General features: G+C 42.0%; 1 protein-coding gene across 1 annotated transcript in view; it reads right to left on the bottom strand.

Moving 5' to 3' along the window:
- Positions 1-6,047, bottom strand: part of LOC126481780 (uncharacterized) — a 61,738-nt gene extending 55,691 nt beyond the window's left edge. The window contains exon 1 of the mRNA XM_050105735.1: positions 6,026-6,047. Within this exon, the coding sequence (XP_049961692.1) occupies positions 6,026-6,047 (22 nt within the window). The remainder of the gene's footprint in view (positions 1-6,025) is intronic.
- Positions 6,048-18,854: the final 12,807 nt, after the last annotated feature.

Genomic DNA, 18,854 nt, shown 5'->3' with positions numbered 1-18,854 from the left:
TCCATAACATTCCATCAGAATTTCTAAGGTCATTGGGGGAGTGGCAACAAAACGACCATTCACTTTGGTGTGTAGAATGTATGAGTCTGGGAAAAAATCATTCACACAATTCCGAAGACTGCAGGAGCCGACAAATGCGAGAATTGTAATACAATCAGCTTAACAGTTCATGCACCCATGTTACTGACAAGTATAATATATATAAGACTAGGAGAGAAAATCGGAGATACGTTAGATGGCAACATTTGGCTTTAGGGAAGGTAAAGACACCAGAGAGACGGTTCTGATGTTGCATTTAATAATGGAAGCAAGAATAAAGAAAAATTAAGACACCTTCATAGGATTTGTCGACCTGGAAAAAGAGCTCGATAATGTAAAACGTTGCAAGATGTTCGAAATTCTGATAAAAATAGGGGTAAGCTATAGGGAAAGACGCGAATATTCAATATATGCAAGAGCGAAGAGGGAACGATAAGACAAAGACCATGAATGAAGTGCTCGCATTAAAAATAGTGTAACACAGTTGTATAGTCTTTCTTCCCCACTGTTCAATTTGTACATCGAAAGAGCAATGACGGGATTAAAAAAAAGGTTAAGAATGGAATTAAAATTCATGGTGAAAATTTATCAATGATAAGATTCGCTGATGACATTGCTGTACTCAGTGAAAGTGAAGAAGCATTACACGATCTTCTGAATGGAATGAACGGTCTAATGAATACAGAATATGGTTTGAGAGTACATCGAAGAAATACGAAAGTAATGAGAAGTGGCAGAAATGAGAACGGCATCAGGATTGGTGTTTAGTCTAAACAGATGAAGTTAATGAATATAACTCATGACGGACGGAGCAAGGAGGATATCAAAAGCAGACTAGGTTTGGCAACAATGGTATTCCTGTTGAAGAGAAGTCTACTATCGTCAAACATAGGCCTTAATTTTAGAAAGAAATTTCTGAGACTGTACTTTTGGTGCACAGCATCGTATGGTAGTGAAATATGGATTGTGGGAAAACTAAAAAGATGAGAATCAAAGCCTTTGAGATGTGGTGTTACAGAAGAATGCTGCAAATTAGGTGAACTGCTACGGAATGAGGAGGTTCTCTGGAGAATCGGAGAGGAAAGGAATATATGAAAAACACTGACAAGAAGGGACATGTTGGTAGGACATCTGTTAAGAAATCACGGAATAACTTCCATCGAAGTTAACGTAGAGAGTAAAAATTGTAGAGGAAGACAGAGATTGGAATACAGCTAGCAAATAACTGAGGTATTTGGTTGCAAGTGCTGGTCTGTGATAAAGAAGTTGATACGGAAGAGCAATTCGTGGCGGGTCGTATCAAACCAGTCAGAAGACTGTCAAACGTAACCGAAGTCCAAGTATAGCATGAGAATGAAATCAGTATTGTAATATAAGTTGTAATAAAAGTAGTTTATGTAGTACAATTAAATTGGTGGTAGTAGTAATATGCTGTTCTATTATTATAATAGTAACAATAGTTGCTGTCGCAGTAATAGTTGAAGCAGTGCTAGAAGTAGTTTTAGTTTATTCTGGTGCTGTAATGGGACTAACAGCAACAGGTTACAAAGATACTAGTAAAACTGCTTTAAACAAATTGAACTTTCTGAAAATCGAAGAGACTTTTCCCGTGACAGGAAACGAACATGTTGCTGAGAGTAGGAAAATAATAGTGGAAAAACTGCATATAGAGAAGCATATAGGCAGTCATAGGAGCGCTAGTACGATTACAGAAAAAAATCAGAAATAATAGAAATGTAGTATGACGACTATTTAAACGACTTTAAGATTTAGTGTAGAAAAAAAGCGCAAAAAATTACTGTCATACAGTTTTATATAAATTTCATTTTACTCGTTACCCTTCATGTTGCTATCCAGGAAGTGGACTAGTTTGAATAAATAACTCGTGATCACTACCAGCCGACAGTCAGCATGTTCAGTATATTCTCCAGCCGTTACCTCAAGGGAAGTACTGTGACGGTCCACTTATATGGATCGTCCGTGCAACCTTTCCTATTTTCTCTACTAAATATAAGCCTAGTACAATGTGGAAAAACCTTTCTGAGCGACAGAGGTAAGCCGCAAGTTGGGGGATAAACTTTGTATTTATACTGTTCAAAAACGTTTTAGTTTGTGCATCCAAAAAGTAATTCGACTCGCTGGGGAAGAAATACCTCGCCGTAGCAGCACGTGGGGGAGCGGCAGCAGGACAAATAGGTGCAAGGGCAGGGAGAGTCCATAGCACATCACCTTTGGTCGAACATTCGAGTTGATCTCCGTAAAACGCGAGTCTATTAATTGTGCAAGTACCGGACTGACATAGTGATCTTAGTTGCGCCAGGCCAGTGTATCTCAATGAACTTGATGTTAAGATTGGTTGACACAGTTAAAGCAAAGCTAGGGATTTACAATGCTTAGTGCTCGTAATGTTTAATCTGAAATGTGCTATTTTAGAACTACGTTATTTTTCTTGTTTTTTTCAGAAAGTATCGGTAAATGTTTATTAAATTAAGTTAAATTAACCTGAAGAATATTACGTGGAACTAGAAATGACATTTATTCCTTGGAATTTCTATAGATTCTCTGGACTTTAAACTTTTAAGTGGCGAAGAGTCTTATTTAACATGCAGCCAGATACACCTTCAGGGCCACAGATAGACAGTTTAGTCAGTTATCCGTTGCGCATGTTTGGGAATTTCGAGAATTAGAGTCCTATTTTATCTTCGTTTCCCCTGAGTCAGAACTTTATTACCATTCAGGCGCTCGGGAAAAGTTGGATGCAAGTTGCCAGCTAATCCCGTCAAATACAACAAATATCACAAGGTCCTTTTGTACTACGAAAAACTTTAAGAAACCAAACCATACGTTTTGGTCATTAAATACCCACACTGAAATTGTTACAGTCCGGTTCTCCTTAGTGTGATTTATCGAGTAACGTGATGCTATTTCACAATGCCATCACTATTGGTAATGCAAATAGTGTTAATCCTTGCCACTGGACCGCATTTCTGCTGTGTTATACAGGTTGACAATTAATAAACTATACGAAAAAATGTAAATTAGTTACAAACTACGGGGTGCACACACTTTATTCGACATGTAAATGTCACTACAGATATTGAAATTTATTTTATGACATGTTCGATACGCTTGCCATCATTGGCGATGATGTGGCGAAATTCTGCATGACCCGCTGAAGTGTCGGAACATCGATACTGTCGATGACCTGTTGAACGGCTGTTTTCAGCTCAGCAATGGTTTTGGTTGAAATAGTTCAAATGGCTCTGAGCACTATGGGACTTAACATCTGTAGTCATCAGTCCCCTAGAACTTAGAACTACTTAAACCTAACTAACCTAAGGACATCACAAACATCCATGCCCGAGGCAGGATTCGAACCTGCGACCGTAGCAGTCGCGCGTTTCCGGACTGAGCGCCTAGAACCGCTAGACCATCGCGGCCGGCAGTGGTTTTAGGATTATTGTTGTACATCCTGTATTTAATATAGCCCCACAAAAAGGAGTCGCATCTGTTCAGATCCGTCTTGCATGAACTACATCTTGTCGAAATCAGGGTCACTTTGTATAATGATTCCGAAACCTTAACGTACGGTTCGGGAGTCTCCGTGCCATCAAGGAATATCGCACCGATTATTCCGTGATTGGACACTGCACCCCACACAGTCACCCATTGAGGGTGAAGAGACTTCTCGATCGCGAAATGCGAATTTTTAGTCCCCCAAATGGGCCACTTTTGCTTACTGACAAACCCATCCAAATGAAAGTGGGCTTCGTCGCTAAACCAAACCATACGGGAGTACTTATTCCCATCGTGTCCTGAGGCCGATCGTGCAGTTTGAACGTCCTAACGCAAGCCGTTCAGAAGTTAAGACGATTTTATGTCATATAGTTCAGTAACTGTCACTCCGTATAACTGGAACAGTTAATAGTACGGCTCCAAGTATAGTTTTAACCCACGAGACACGATTAAAAAGTCACAGATTTGACACATCTGAACCACTTACAGACGGAACTCTACCAAAATGCATTTAACCTCCAATTCTTCTTTCCCGATTCAGAGTCAGAGCCAGTCTCGTACTTTATAGAACATTCAGGATTTTGAAGCTATCAGCGCCGTAGCAGTAGAATGGACAGCTTATTTAAAATCCATGAGCATACTCGCAGGTTATGCCGGCTTCACATTAATAACCACATTTGGCAAATTAGTAACCAGAAATCTTCCCATGGTGTCAGTTGAAGCTCTTTGAATACTCATTCAGTGAAAGTACTGCCGAATCCCTTACTATGTTCGGATTTGGAGGAAACCTTTCAAATGACACACGTTACTGACAAAGGGACTTTTCTAGCCGTTATGGAGTTCAAAAAGTCTTCCAGAGGTCCCGCTAAGGCACGCGCCCTTCTAAACTGAGGCATTGTCTGCAATTAAGGCACGCAAAATTACTCGCCATACTGACATCGGAAAAGGGTAATTACATCTCTGACGATCAGTCACTGTCGACACAGAAGTGATACGTTTTAAGATGTACAAGTTGATCCACGTACCAGTTCCTGACCACGTCCGTTTGTACGCTGGAACATCACAGAGGTGAAGATGAACGGGTCGCTGTCCACACCGTGCCTGGGAGCAGGGTTACTGGTGCAGACCGCTGCGCCGTATGTGCGAATCGTGGGCAGAGCTGCACAAATAACCTAGCTCAAGAAGTCACTAGCGAACTGAAAATGGCATGTCAGACCAACGTCTTTATGCAGTCTGTCTGACATTAGAACAACCACGCCGCTGTGCAAACGAATATGATGATGTGGTTGTAGTTGCATGAAGTTGTACACTAATAGAAGAACCATTTTACATCTGAAACACTTCGATTTCTTAACACTTTTTAGTAAATGAAGGGTTTGTTTGGGTAGAATCTCAGCAGATACTCACTTGCAATACTACTCACAAATTTTACTCAAGTAACATCGTCCTTCTCAGCAACTAAATAACGCATAATAATGGACAATACATCCGTCCAGATTTCAGTACGCTACATGTTACTCTGAATGGTGGTAGAGTGTTCTGCATCGACTTCCACTTAAGAGATGAAATGCACTATGGTAGGTGATGAGCGCTTATGTACATTGCTTTTCTGAAATTCGTAGTTCCGACCACGTCACTTCTCTCTGGGGACAGAACATTTTGCCAAGTGCGGGTGACCGTAGAGTCGATCGTATGTTTTTTACCTAACATGAGCGCAATTACTGCTAAAGAAGCCAACAAATACAACAAATAAGTAACTTAAATATGAGCCTTACGATTGCAAAACAAAAATTTTGGTTGGTCCAACAGCTATAAAAATTATTTAAAAAGTTACATATTTTAATACGGCTTTTTAAAAACCAAGGAATGGAAGATCTGATTCTATGGTTGTTTATCGGTTCGACAGTTTTAGTAATATCAAATAAAAATAAGATTACATTTGTTTTCAATCAGCTGGTTACATACGTCTCTCTGATTTCTGAAGGGTCGGTTAATCTTGCATACTGTGCGAGGCCTCACTATTTACCTGAAGAAATATTCACTACTAACTGTTGGTGTTTACTTACAGCAGCTGATCCACAGTTGCACATCGATTTCATTCGTTGCTGGGTTTCGGGACTCCATTGTAAACTTTGTCCCCGTTTTAGGAGTGATCATCACATTATGTTTAGCAAACGTCTTAGAACTACGATATTATTTTTCTTTTTCTTAAATAGTAAAACCACAATTCATTTATTTTTAAAACAGTATTCTTAAAGATAATTGTGCACTGCTTTCAGTACTTGAAATGCTGCTACAATCATGTCCTTCGGATTCATTTGGCTTACGGGACCGTTCACTTTTCTTGCAAGGCATATTTTCCTCGGCATTTAATTTAGTTGAAATCGTATGCTGATAGCAGTTGCGTCTACGCAACTACACACACTGCGCAGTTTCTCGTACACTGCTCCTTCAGAACTTACAGCCTTACCTGCTTCTGAGAGCTTCGACATGACGAAGTTCGCTGCCCGCAGTGCTGAGTCGCAATGTCGCTTCCTCAGAGAGTGCTCTTATAAGTCTACGGACCGGCAGAATTTACAATTCCCTTTGTTTCTGTCACCTCTCTCCCTTTGCGTTCGTATTAACGCGATATCAACCTCTTCCGAATACGGATGTAATGAAAAATTGACCTCTGTATGGCCAGATTTTTTTCAAGATTTGTGACCAGACGAAAAAAATTCCTTCCAGGTCAACTTGATTTGTTACTTTCTATTCCTTTTGTTGGATGGCTGCTCGTCGAAGAGAGTGACGGGAAAGGTTCTGAAACCTTTATTTTCTCTTCTCTAATTAGAAACTCTGCACCCTGATCGTTCAAGGTGTACTTCCTGGTTTTCAAACAAGGAAAACGGAGATCGCCTGCTAACAATGCACTTGTGGCAGACACGTGTACGATATCACAAAATCGATGGGCAATAAAATGGTTCAAATGGCTCTGAGCACTATGGGACTCAACTTCTGAGGTCATCAGTCTTCTGGAATTTAGAACTAATTAAACCTAACTAACCTAAGGACATCACACACATCCATGCCCGAGGCAGGATTCGAACCTGCGACCGTAACGGTCGCTCGGTTGCAGACTGTAGCGCCTAGAACCGCACGGCCACTCCGGCCGGCGACGGACAATAAGTTAGAAAAGTAGGAAATGCCTAATGCGTCGTCAATACTTCACGCAGTACAGAGAAAGGAAACGATTCGAACAGTGCCCTAAATTTGGACGGTCCTTAGTTTCGTCTGCCACGTTTATAGCTACACAAAACAGCGGTTAGAATTTAAAGACGGTACAAACGTCTTTCAGACTGTTGCAGAGATTAATAAACATTTTTAAATAACATCGGACGCTTATGTCTTACACTAGTCACCATATTGCACTTATTAACCGCTATTGTTGAACTGTCTTTATTACTATTTTCATTTGTTGTATGTTCGATGCAGTCAGTATTTACCACATAAGTGTTCCACAAGATGATAAAATAAGTTTACGAAGAGCAGGTAGCAGATGACAAAACATCGTTATGATACCTCAAGTGGTCTTAAATTCAATTATTTTACATTACGGGGCCAAGAGGGCTAATGAACGGTATAAATGCATTAATCCTTTCTGAAGAGAAATTTCTATATAACCTTTCTGGTTGTACGATGGCTTCTATAAGAAAAAATAACATGTCGCTAAAAAAGGAAGGCATCGGTTGGTAGGACACGTCCTGAGACACCAAGTGATAGTCAATTTGATGCTGGAAGAGAGAATTGATATTTACAGTTTTAGAAAGAGATCAAAGACTGGTTACAGTAACCAGATTTAAGCTGCGAAGTTTATACAGAGATGAAGAGACTTGCACAAGTGTCGAATAGCGTGGAGAGCTTCGTCAAACTAGTCTCCGGACGGAAGACCACGCCGGCCGGTGTGGCCGAGCGGTTCTAGGAGTTTCAGTCTGGAACCGCGGGACCGCTACGGTCGCAGGTTCGAATCCTGCCTCGGGCATGGGCGTGTGTGATGTCGTTAGGTTAGTTAAGTTTAAGTAGTTCTAAGTTCTAGGGGACTGATGACCTCAGATGTTAAGCCGCATAGTGCTCAGAGCCATTTGAACCATTTGAACCGGAAGATCACAACAACAGATCGCTGCAAACAATTAGACCTCATAGGATACTATTGTGCGATTAGCTACTGAAGTGTGTGTGATGCACAGGGCGTAATGTTGAAGACAACATCGAAGAAAAAGAAAGCTACTGGATTTCATGCAGCTGTCTTGGCAGTGTGACAGAAGTAGGGAGATGCTTGGAGGTATTACACAGATATTTATAGCAGCAGGATGGCTTTCTTCTCGCGAACAGCTGTGAGCGAAACCTAAAGAACTTGCTTTGGTGACGGACTGTGAAACAATTGCATTAATAAAGTAGAACATCACTCGCAGGTATCGAACGAACGGTTTAACATATGTTTTTGGAAAGGATTTCGCGGAATGACAATGCAATAAAACATTCACAGGTTTCTTGTTGCATAAGACCTCACTGTGCACTTGACTTATCGGAATGCTTACACACTCTTTACACGTTTTGGTGAAGACTCATAAGCCGTCAAAATCATCATAAACCATCAATCTACTGGGATGACACCTTGCTGTGAGGGCCAACTGGAGAAACTGTGGATAAGGAAAATCAAATTACTTTTTACAGTGGCTTTCCGTCAACATTGCCGCGAAGAAGGTGCGATTCCGCGGTTCGCTGATCTCCACCACCGATCAAAACCACAGCTTCACATCTCCCGCAGCGCCAATGAGGACTCGTAAGAAGGCGCGTCCCACACACTCGCAGAGAACTGGACAGAACTATCAGAGAGCTGCTGTCTCGTTACCTATTCCTCTCCAGACTGAGTGGACGCAGAGTACACCTCCCCAAGTCATCTGCGGCAACGGAGGACGACGGTTCGACAATATGGAACTTTTTGGTAATTGCTTCCTCTGTAGGAGTGCATCAAATGATCTGCGTTGGCAGAACTGTCTTCAACGTGACTGGAACAGAAATTGACGGAGCAACATCTACGGTTCTAGCCAAATACGTGAACTTTTCATCAACACAGACAACGTTTCAAAGTCGAGAGATCATCAGCTCAAAGAGGAGGCGATCAGAGGACTTTTAACCAGAAGCAGCCGAGGAAATCTGTTGGACAACATGTTGCATCATAATTACCGCTACCTCCCAGATCTCACTTTCAGAAATGACAACTCTAAAGAAGCTAGGCCGGGACAATAACATAATCGTGCCTCCAGCTGCAAGGGAGCCCACCCTGCGTCTCCGAAAGGCCAAATACACTGAGAAGACGGCTGCAGTTTTAAACGATCCAGCTTGCAGAAAAACTGACAGAGATCCAACACAATGAAAACAACCACAGTCCCGAAACCCTCGGTTTTATTGCGAAACAACCTGAAGCAGCTGGAGCTAAAAGCACTGGTACAACATCAAGGGATGCCTTCGCCCATCTCCCATACTCCTGTCCCTTCTTCTTGTCAGTGTTTACTTTGTATTCCTTTCCTCACTGATTCTGCGGAGAACTTCCTCATTGGATTTCTCACCATACATGATTCACTACCATAGAATGCTGTGCTCTAAAGAACATACTTCTTCAAAGTAAGACCTATGTTTGATACAATCGAATTGTTAGGCCGATAAAGCCCTCTTGCATGTGACAGTCTGCTTCTTGTGTCCTCCTTACTTCCTCTGTCATGGCCGATTTGCTCTCAAGGTAGGAGAGTTTTTCAACTTCGTCCATCTCATGACCACCAATTTTGAAGTAAAGTATCTCGTTATTCTCTTTCCTGATAATTCTCATTACTGTCAACTTTTCCAGTTTACTTTGTATTCATCAAACTGTTAATTCCATTCAACAATCCTGTAATTCTTCTTCACTTTCGTTGAGGATTGCAATGTCATCAGCGAGTCTTATCATTGACATCCTTTCGTCCTGAATATCAGTTCCAACCTTCATCCTTGCTTTCATTTCCGTCACTGCTTCTTCGATGTGTAGGCTGAACAGTAGGGCGAAAGGCTGCATCCCTGTCTTACACCATTTTAAATCCGAATACTTTGTTCTTGGTCTTCAGAACTTACTGTTCTCTCTCGGTTCCTGTGCATATTGCATTTCACATGTCCTTCCCAGAAGCATACTCCAATTTTTCTCAGAATTTCGTACATGTTGTACCATTTCACACTGAGGAACGCTTTCTCTAGAGCAACAAATACTCTGAGAGTGTCTTGATTTTTCTCCAGTCTCACTATGAAGCGTAATGTCAGAACTCCCTCCTGATGCCTTTACACTTCCTAAAGCAGAACTGATCGTCATCTAACAGATCCTGAGTTTTCTTTCTCATTCTTCTGCATATTATATTTTTCATTAGCTTGGAGGCACATTTAGCTGATTGCGTGATAGCTTCTGCACCTACGTGCCCTTGCTATCTTCTGAATTGTGTGTCTGATATTTACCTGAACGTATGTTGGTAATCCAGAGTCTCAGAGATTCTACACACCAGCTTGGGTAGTTTATTTTATTTTAATCCATTTCCTCCAGTGATTATAGAGATTTCCACGGAGTGTTAGCTATACCTTCTGCTTTATTTTATTTGCAGCATGCAGAGTTCTTTTAAATTCTGGCTCTTATAGAGGATTTCACACACACAGTCATACAGGCCTTCAGTAACTCTTTTCATCCTTCCACCCTTCCCTCAGGGTTTAGAGCAGTGGAATTTCCGTTTCACTTTGTGTTAACACACTTGCTTTTAATTTGACAGAAGGTTGTATTGCCTTTTTTATATGTCGAGTCAGTGTTCCCGCCGATCATTTCTCCTTCCATTTCTTCACATTTTTTCTACAGCCATTTGACCTTTCGTGTCAGCACTTTCCACTTATTTCATCCCTAAGTGATTTATATTGCTCTATTTTGCCTTTCCCTGAATATTTTTTCGTCGATTAATTGAAGTATTTATTGTCTTACCCAAGGTTTATTCGAAGTTACCTTCCTTTTACCCATGTCTGGCTGTCCAACATATGTGACTGCCTTGTTTAAAGATATTCACTCTTCTTCAACTGAACTGCTTACTGTGATATTAATTACTGCAGTATCCATATCCTTTGCGAACTTCAGATGCGTCTCAATATTCCGTAGTACTTCCCTCTACATTGATTCTTTCGTACGATACTTTTAAAATTCAGTCTGCCCTTCACCATTAATAAATGTTTATCTGTGTCTACTCCTCGGTATGCCTTTCAGTCTAGTATCTGATTTTGGAATTTCAGTATGACCATGATGTTGGAATCTTCCCGTGTTCCCTGTTTTTTCCCTCTAGTATACCTTCTCCTCTTGTGATTCTTACCATCTAAAATTTATTGCAGGATTCAATTGGCGTTTCACCTCTTTCATTCCTACTACCTACACCATATTCTCCAGTAACCTTTTCTTCTATTCCCTCCTTCGTCTACTCCCCTGAGCAGTACTATTGCCATCCTGTCTCCCATCCATCATATTTGTTGTGACTTGACGACAGTGTGTCTGATATACACTCCTGGAAATTGAAATAAGAACACCGTGAATTCATTGTCCCAGGAAGGGGAAACTTTATTGACACATTCCTGGGGTCAGATACATCACATGATCACACTGACAGAACCACAGGCACATAGACACAGGCAACAGAGCATGCACAATGTCGGCACTAGTACAGTGTATATCCACCTTTCGCAGCAATGCAGGCTGCTATTCTCCCATGGAGACGATCGTAGAGATGCTGGATGTAGTCCTGTGGAACGGCTTGCCATGCCATTTCCACCTGGCGCCTCAGTTGGACCAGCGTTCGTGCTGGACGTGCAGACCGCGTGAGACGACGCTTCATCCAGTCCTAAACATGCTCAATGGGGGACAGATCGGGAGATCTTGCTGGCCAGGGTAGTTGACTTACACCTTCTAGAGCACGTTGGGTGGCACGGGATACATGCGGACGTGCAGTGTCCTGTTGGAACAGCAAGTTCCCTTGCCGGTCTAGGAATGGTAGAACGATGAGTTCGATGACGGTTTGGATGTACCGTGCACTATTCAGTGTCCCCTCGACGATCACCAGTGGTGTACGGCCTGTGTAGGAGATCGCTCCCCACACCATGATGCCGGGTGTTGGCCCTGTGTGCCTCGGTCGTATGCAGTCCTGATTGTGGCGCTCACCTGCACGGCGCCAAACACGCATACGACCATCATTGGCACCAAGGCAGAAGCGACTCTCATCGCTGAAGACGACACGTCTCCATTCGTCCCTCCATTCACGCCTGTCGCGACACCACTGGAGGCGGGCTGCACGATGTTGGGGCGTGAGCGGAAGACGGCCTAACGGTGTGCGGGACCGTAGCTCAGCTTCATGGAGACGGTTGCGAATGGTCCTCGCCGATACCCCAGGAGCAACAGTGTCCCTAATTTGCTGGGAAGTGGCGGTGCGGTCCCCTACGGCACTGCGTAGGATCCTACGGTCTTGGCGTGCATCCGTGCGTCGCTGCGGTCCGGTCCCAGGTCGACGGGCACGTGCACCTTCCGCCGACCACTGGCGACAACATCGATGTACTGTGGAGACCTCACGCCCCACGTGTTGAGCAATTCGGCGGTACGTCCACCCGGCCTCCCGCATGCCCACTATACGCCCTCGCTCAAAGTCCGTCAACTGCACATACGGTTCACGTCCACGCTGTCGCGGCATGCTACCAGTGTTAAAGACTGCGATGGAGCTCCGTATGCCACGGCAAACTGGCTGACACTGACGGCGGCGGTGCACAAATGCTGCGCAGCTAGCGCCATTCGACGGCCAACACCGCGGTTCCTGGTGTGTCCGCTGTGCCGTGCGTGTGATCATTGCTTGTACAGCCCTCTCGCAGTGTCCGGAGCAAGTATGTTGGGTCTGACACGCCGGTGTCAATGTGTTCTTTTTTCCATTTCCAGGAGTGTAGAATGCATTGACACAAACCTCACATGACAAACTGCGGAAAATAGCTCTGAAGCAATATTCCGTGACAAGCGACACCTCTACACGTTTGCAAGAGTCTTGTAAACTAGCCACGTGTTTGTTATCGTGGGACCCTTAACTGATATGCGAGTTATGGGGCAAAATCATGATGTTATGCAAATCATACGCTAGTGGTTTTTTTATTGAGTCTGCACAACGTGTGTAATGCAGCCCGATAATGGCCCTGATATGGAACCTACGTGAGGTGACTAAGCCCTCAATAATTTTTTCATTAAATTAATTTATCAAAGTTCAACCTCCAAAAATGATGGGAAAGAATGCCGGTGAGTGTGACTGTTCAAGAGATAAATACGTTCCTACAAATATACAATTACATTAACTTACTTTAAATGGAACAAAAAATTGATCAAGAATTTGTACAAGGAACAATGATGTATATGATCACAATTGAGACATGTCAATAGTCGTAACTTGATAGAGGTGTTGGCCAGAACCTAGTACAAATGACGCTGCACGAAATCTAGTGTACCTCTCTACTACGAGAAGGGGGGAGCAAAGAGAACAGGTGAAACGTATAATATCGATAAACAAACGGGAAATCAATTGCAGTACGACAGCGCCACCTAAGCAGGCAAAGTAGTTAGACAAATGCAACCGTTAAGAAACCAATTCGAATGTTTCGCTGCTAAAAAATCAACTGAAACTCCACAGGCCGGCGGTGCGTATTATTCTAGCAATAACGGACAACGGGACTTCCTGAAGAAAATCCCAGTAGAGGGGTCGAAGCGTCCATTATTTTAGAAGGAAATATGACGCGGCCTAACAACCAGAAGATTTTATCTTTAGTGACAACGACCACCAAAGCCTGCAGACTGACTTACTTTTCGTTTAGACTTGTATGTGTTATATTTTTCACTTACCGTATCGAAATCGATGCACCAATATTCAGAGATAGGTGAATAAGTTCCAAGACGAAAATTTTTGTGCTTGTCCAACACCTGAACACACTAAGGAGCATATTATATGTAGATGTCCTGCAAGAAATACGATTCTTCAGATGTTCTTTATTGAAATCCTGCTGTGTGCTATTCTTCCCGGAAATTGTAAACTTTTCAAGCCTAATCATATATTACTTAAAATTAGTTGAAATCGTGGTATGAATAGAGACTCGTCTTTTCTGGTCATTTTTCCACTTCTGTGATGCTGTTTATTAATGGGTTTTCGAGGACATAGGAATATTGAGCGAATTTATGTATTTTGGGAATTTTAATCTTTCGTTTTGGTTCATCATGATATCATTGGATTTAAATGACGTTCATCTCTTCATGTCGCATCCAATATTTGCTCTTTTGATCGTTGAAGTAATCTATATTTTGCTCACAAAAGCATTCTTTATTTACATGGATTCTATCTGTATGTGGAAATATTTTTTCTATGAGTGTTTCTCTGCCTTTACTATATTGCACATATAATCTGTTGATAAAATTTGTTCTGAAGTGTGGGTCAGCTGTGTATATGCTGCTTCCATGTCGGATTTTAGAGCACTGTAGAATATTTCACGATATTCGTAAACATTTGTTAACAATCGGGAATGTGGCTTGGTGACAATCACATTGTGATGATGTGCACTGCATACATACAGGGTGACAATTATTGATCTATATGAAAAAAAAAAAAAACATATTCACATCAAAGTCCTGTTCGTCAATTCTGTGGACAATAATGATGGCGAAACACAATCGCTGTTCCACGGCCCTGGGGCTTAATAGCTTAATGGCTGATTTTTGTGTGGGAAGAGATACAGGTCTTCAACAAAAATTTGTCGCAGTGTCTGTCAACTGAGCCCCACTTGTTGCGCAGTCCGTCTGATCGCTTTCCTGGTCTATTTTGAATCACTGCGCGTGTGTTCTCAATGTTTTTCGCAAGTTTGAGAGAAAGGGTAGTGTTCGGGATGACAGTGTTGGGAATGTCGACTGTCCAAAAATTTTTGGACAGCCGACATTCCCAACACTGTCATCCCGAACACTACCCTTTCTCTCAAACTTGCGAATAAAAGTTTTGACTGCTGGCATACTTGTACCGGTTGCCTTCAGTTTGAACTCTGTCTGAAACTGCCTTTGAGCCGTAGTTGGGCTGTTATTGCTCGCATAGTAGGCCTTCACAAGCGCTATACGCTTAGGCACGCTGCAACGTGACACCTTCAAGCGCTAATGGCCGGCAACAACAAGGGGCGCCTGCGCGTGTGCATACTAATTCTCATCATGCTCCACGGCCAAATGTGCAGTTTGAACGTCCTAACGCAAATCGCTCAGATGTTATGACGATTTTATTTCATATAGTTCAATAACTGTCAGCCTGCATCTCCAGCCACTAGAGTGCACAATGGTGAAACCAAGAAATGTAGCAGACGGAAAAACCATTGATCGATATTGGGTAGTTTTGAAGGTATTGTCAACTTCACCCATTAATTTACGGTTTTTCAGTGAACAGTCTTTCAGATTCAATAAAATTAATTTTCAATTTATTTGTTTTCAGCAAATTAGTTTGTGGATTTCAATTTTACTAACTAAAATTCATGGTGTTTTTCGTATTATTCCTAATATCAGTAGAGTAATTAAAAAGGTGTACTGAAATGTTTGATTTGACCAAATAACATCTTGATTAACATATAACGAAAATAGCAAGATTCCTATCTTTTTGTTATGGAACGAAAGTTCGTCCATGAAAGAGGTGTTTAAAATCACACACAGGATAAAGTGATTAGGCGAAAGATCGGTTGAATTACTAAGACCAATGTCTTGTTTATTCACAGTTCTATTATTATAAAGCTCCTATTACGTAATCTGAAGAGCGAAACCATTTAGTGACTTGTATGGAACCCTTCGACAGTCTTTACTAACTTAGCTGATGCACTTAATTATTCTACGAGGAGTGGATTCCATAACCTTCGGCCTACTCACTGTACTGTTGTGAAACCTGGCTACCTCTTCGCTTTCGGTTATTCACATGCTGTCCATCTAAAGTATTCTTCGAATTTCAGCATTGCTTTTGAAAGAGCCAATAAAAAATTAAATATACCTTCCTTTTGGCTAACTTTATTTCCTCATATTGAGGTGCACTGGACTTCACTGGAACTTGCAGATGGATATAGGTTTCAGAGATTCAATTATAGTTGATCATAGCTGTAACATCAACGAAGTATGCTCATAAAAATTTGGGAGTGGTTACATTAGTGGAAAATCAACACATTGACACAATGGCGTCATAGGAACAAAGTTTTAACAGCATTTTCGACAGGCTGTGGATTACATACTATCCTAATCACTTTATCATACAGCTACAAACATATTGCCTCAGATAAGAATTAGGATACGTATTATAGCCTCTTCTGGTTGCTATAGACTGCAAGGCGGCATGCCCTCTGACCTCTTCATACACTTATTGAAGGCCATCAAATCGGCGTATCTTTCATTCCTGAAATCTGAATTTGCGTGCACGCAGAATAATGTCATTTTGATACACTATTGCACTGTCACGCAAAGCACTTAATTAGATGCTGTATACCGGCATGTACATGATCGGGCAGTAAGACGTCTGCATATCTCAATTCTGTTCATTTCACTTAGGAGACCAGCGGGAACATTTGGGAAGTGAGGAGGCCAACTCCTTACAATAGCAAGAGATGAGGGGACATCGGGTCACTGGAAATCGCAGGCAGAGTACCTACCCCCGGCTTGCGTCTATCTCTTTAGAGGTCGGGTCTCAGGGGCAGGAGCGATGGAAGCTCGTTTTTTTACAATGGCTGGGGGAATTTTCTCGAAAAAAACCTCATGTTTTGGCCAGGAACGTGACAGCTCGGCGCTACGACTGTGCTATTGTTTGGGACACTTTGGAGAAATGGTCGCTGAACTCCATGATGTAACCAACAGAACGGCGCCACACGAAGCACCTGAGCCATCATTTTCCGTTGGCGCGTATGGCCAAAATGCTTCCCGTGCAACGTCTTGGCGGTGGCTATTTTTGGCTGCTCGACTATTATTTTAGCACAAGTTTGCAGCCACAGTCGGGAAGTAGCGGGAAGAAACCTTTTTGGCGCCTAAGTTGACGGATTTCTGTAGTGGAAGTTTAGACGAATTTGTTGTAAGGTCACATAACTGACGAAAGCTTTCTTTATCGGTGACGTTTGCCTGAGTTCTCCGACGAGCGGAGCCCTCACTCTCTGGTCGTGGCGCAGAAGAGAATTGGAGGAGAGTTGGTTTCACGCCGCCGCAGGATTCAGTTGCGTACTTTGCCACCCTTGCTGCAGAGTAATTTGGTTCACAGTTTCACTTGTCCCGCTACCCAGACAAATACTTAGTGGTTTTTCGCGCTTCAGTCGTTCACCATCTACTTGCAGCCGAACCAAGCACGACTATCAACTGTCATCACCACGCCGCCTTGTGCCATGCTGTCGGTAATATACACAGCTCCGGTATGTGGCATTCCAGCTGATTTTTTAGCACCGAAACATTCAAATTGAGGTTTCTCAACGGTTGCATCTGTCTAACCACTTTGCCTCCTTAGGTGGCGTTGTCGTACTGCATCCGATTACCCATTTGTTTATCGATATTATACATTTCATCTGTTCTTTTTGTTTCCCTCTTCTCGTAGTAGAGAGGCATACTTGATTTCGTGCAGCGTTGTTTGCACTAGACTATCGCCAACACCTATATCAAGTTAAGAATACTGACAAGTCTGAATTGTGATAACATACATCATCGTTCCTTGTACAATTTCTTGATCAACTTTTTCTTCCATTTAAAGTAAGTTAATGTAACTGTATATTTGTATGGCGGTATGTATCTCCTGAACAGGCACACTCACCAGTATCCTTTCCTCTCATCGTTTTTGGAGGGGGAACTTTGACTAATCAATTTAATGAATAAATTATTGAGTGGCTAGAACCTGAAGTTCTGTGTATACATCTGTCATCTTGAATTGTGGAAGAAAATCAGCAAAATTGTAACCGATAGCGTCACATGCTGCAGAAAATACTACTGGGCGCAATACTCTGCTAGAGACTGCAAAAAATGAAGTTGTGAACATTACCTGGTTTTGCTGCTGCTTGTACTGATCAACTGAGGTACAGAGCATCAATGCTAAGTCCCATGTCATGGTGCTGGGAATCCAAAGAGTGGGTGGTGGCGATGGGGAAAGGGAGGGGGCAGGCTGGAAGTGGGCGTCAATAGGAATGCACTACATGAGTGGACGATGGAAGTCTGACATTTTTGAGTTGTAAATTACCGTCATTAAGATTATGCTGAAAGCATACAGAGAGGTGGTAAACATACACGTAAGTGCACTGCTTGGTGGCTGTCTTGGATCATAAACTGTGGTAATTAATGTGACAGTTATGGACCATTAATTGGATCCTAAATAAAGAAAACTAAAAGCTCAAGTGAATGGGCTGTTTACATAAGGGGAGTTAGGGCAAGTGGCCAATTTACTTACATAAGATCAAACTGGTACAGTCCCACTACCGATATATTTATTGATTCTTGGCAATTCTTTTAAATAATCTATTTACAAATACATGGTTAAGTTTTTCACATTTTCAATCATTTTAACATTATTTTTATATCTCATTTGCTCTTCTGTATTTACTATATGCATATAGTACAAGATAGTAAATACTAGATCACATTCAAACATTTCACTGCCCGTACCAAATCCTGTAGTGCATTGCAGATAGTCTTGTTGATATACCATAGGGCATATGAAGAGATCGTGGGAGGTGTAGAGGGTGAGAGTAAAGAGGGTTGCTTTGGTAGGGATGGGGGCATGATGGATAATGGAGCACTGTATGCATGTGTGTGTGTGTGTGTGTGTGTGTGTGTGTGTGTGTGTGTGTGTATAAGTTTGCATGTTTTTATGGCAAGTTATGGATTAAGGAGAATATTATCGTTCTGCTATAGATTTTATTGATGTTAAGAGTATTTAGCTTACAAATTGAAAATTTCGTGTGTTTTGTTGTTGTGGCACAAGACTGGCATGTCTGCTTTTAACCCAGTGTGGTGATTCTCTTTTGTTGGATGTTCGGTATATATGGATTGAATACGCTCACTCTTCAATGCCCTTATATGTTCTTTCTCTCTGATATTAAAGTTTCTTTTAGGCATCCCAGTACAGTTAGAGTTGCGACTATTATATGTTAATTCAGACATTCTGCAGATGTTGTGTTTATCTTTGTCTTCTGTCACAGCTTTTAATTTCTTTTCTATTGTGTTTCTGTCT

The sequence above is a fragment of the Schistocerca serialis genome, chromosome 5, assembly GCF_023864345.2.
Source record: "Schistocerca serialis cubense isolate TAMUIC-IGC-003099 chromosome 5, iqSchSeri2.2, whole genome shotgun sequence".
NCBI lineage: Eukaryota > Metazoa > Arthropoda > Insecta > Orthoptera > Acrididae > Schistocerca > Schistocerca serialis.
This window is presented reverse-complemented; position numbering and strand designations above follow the sequence as displayed.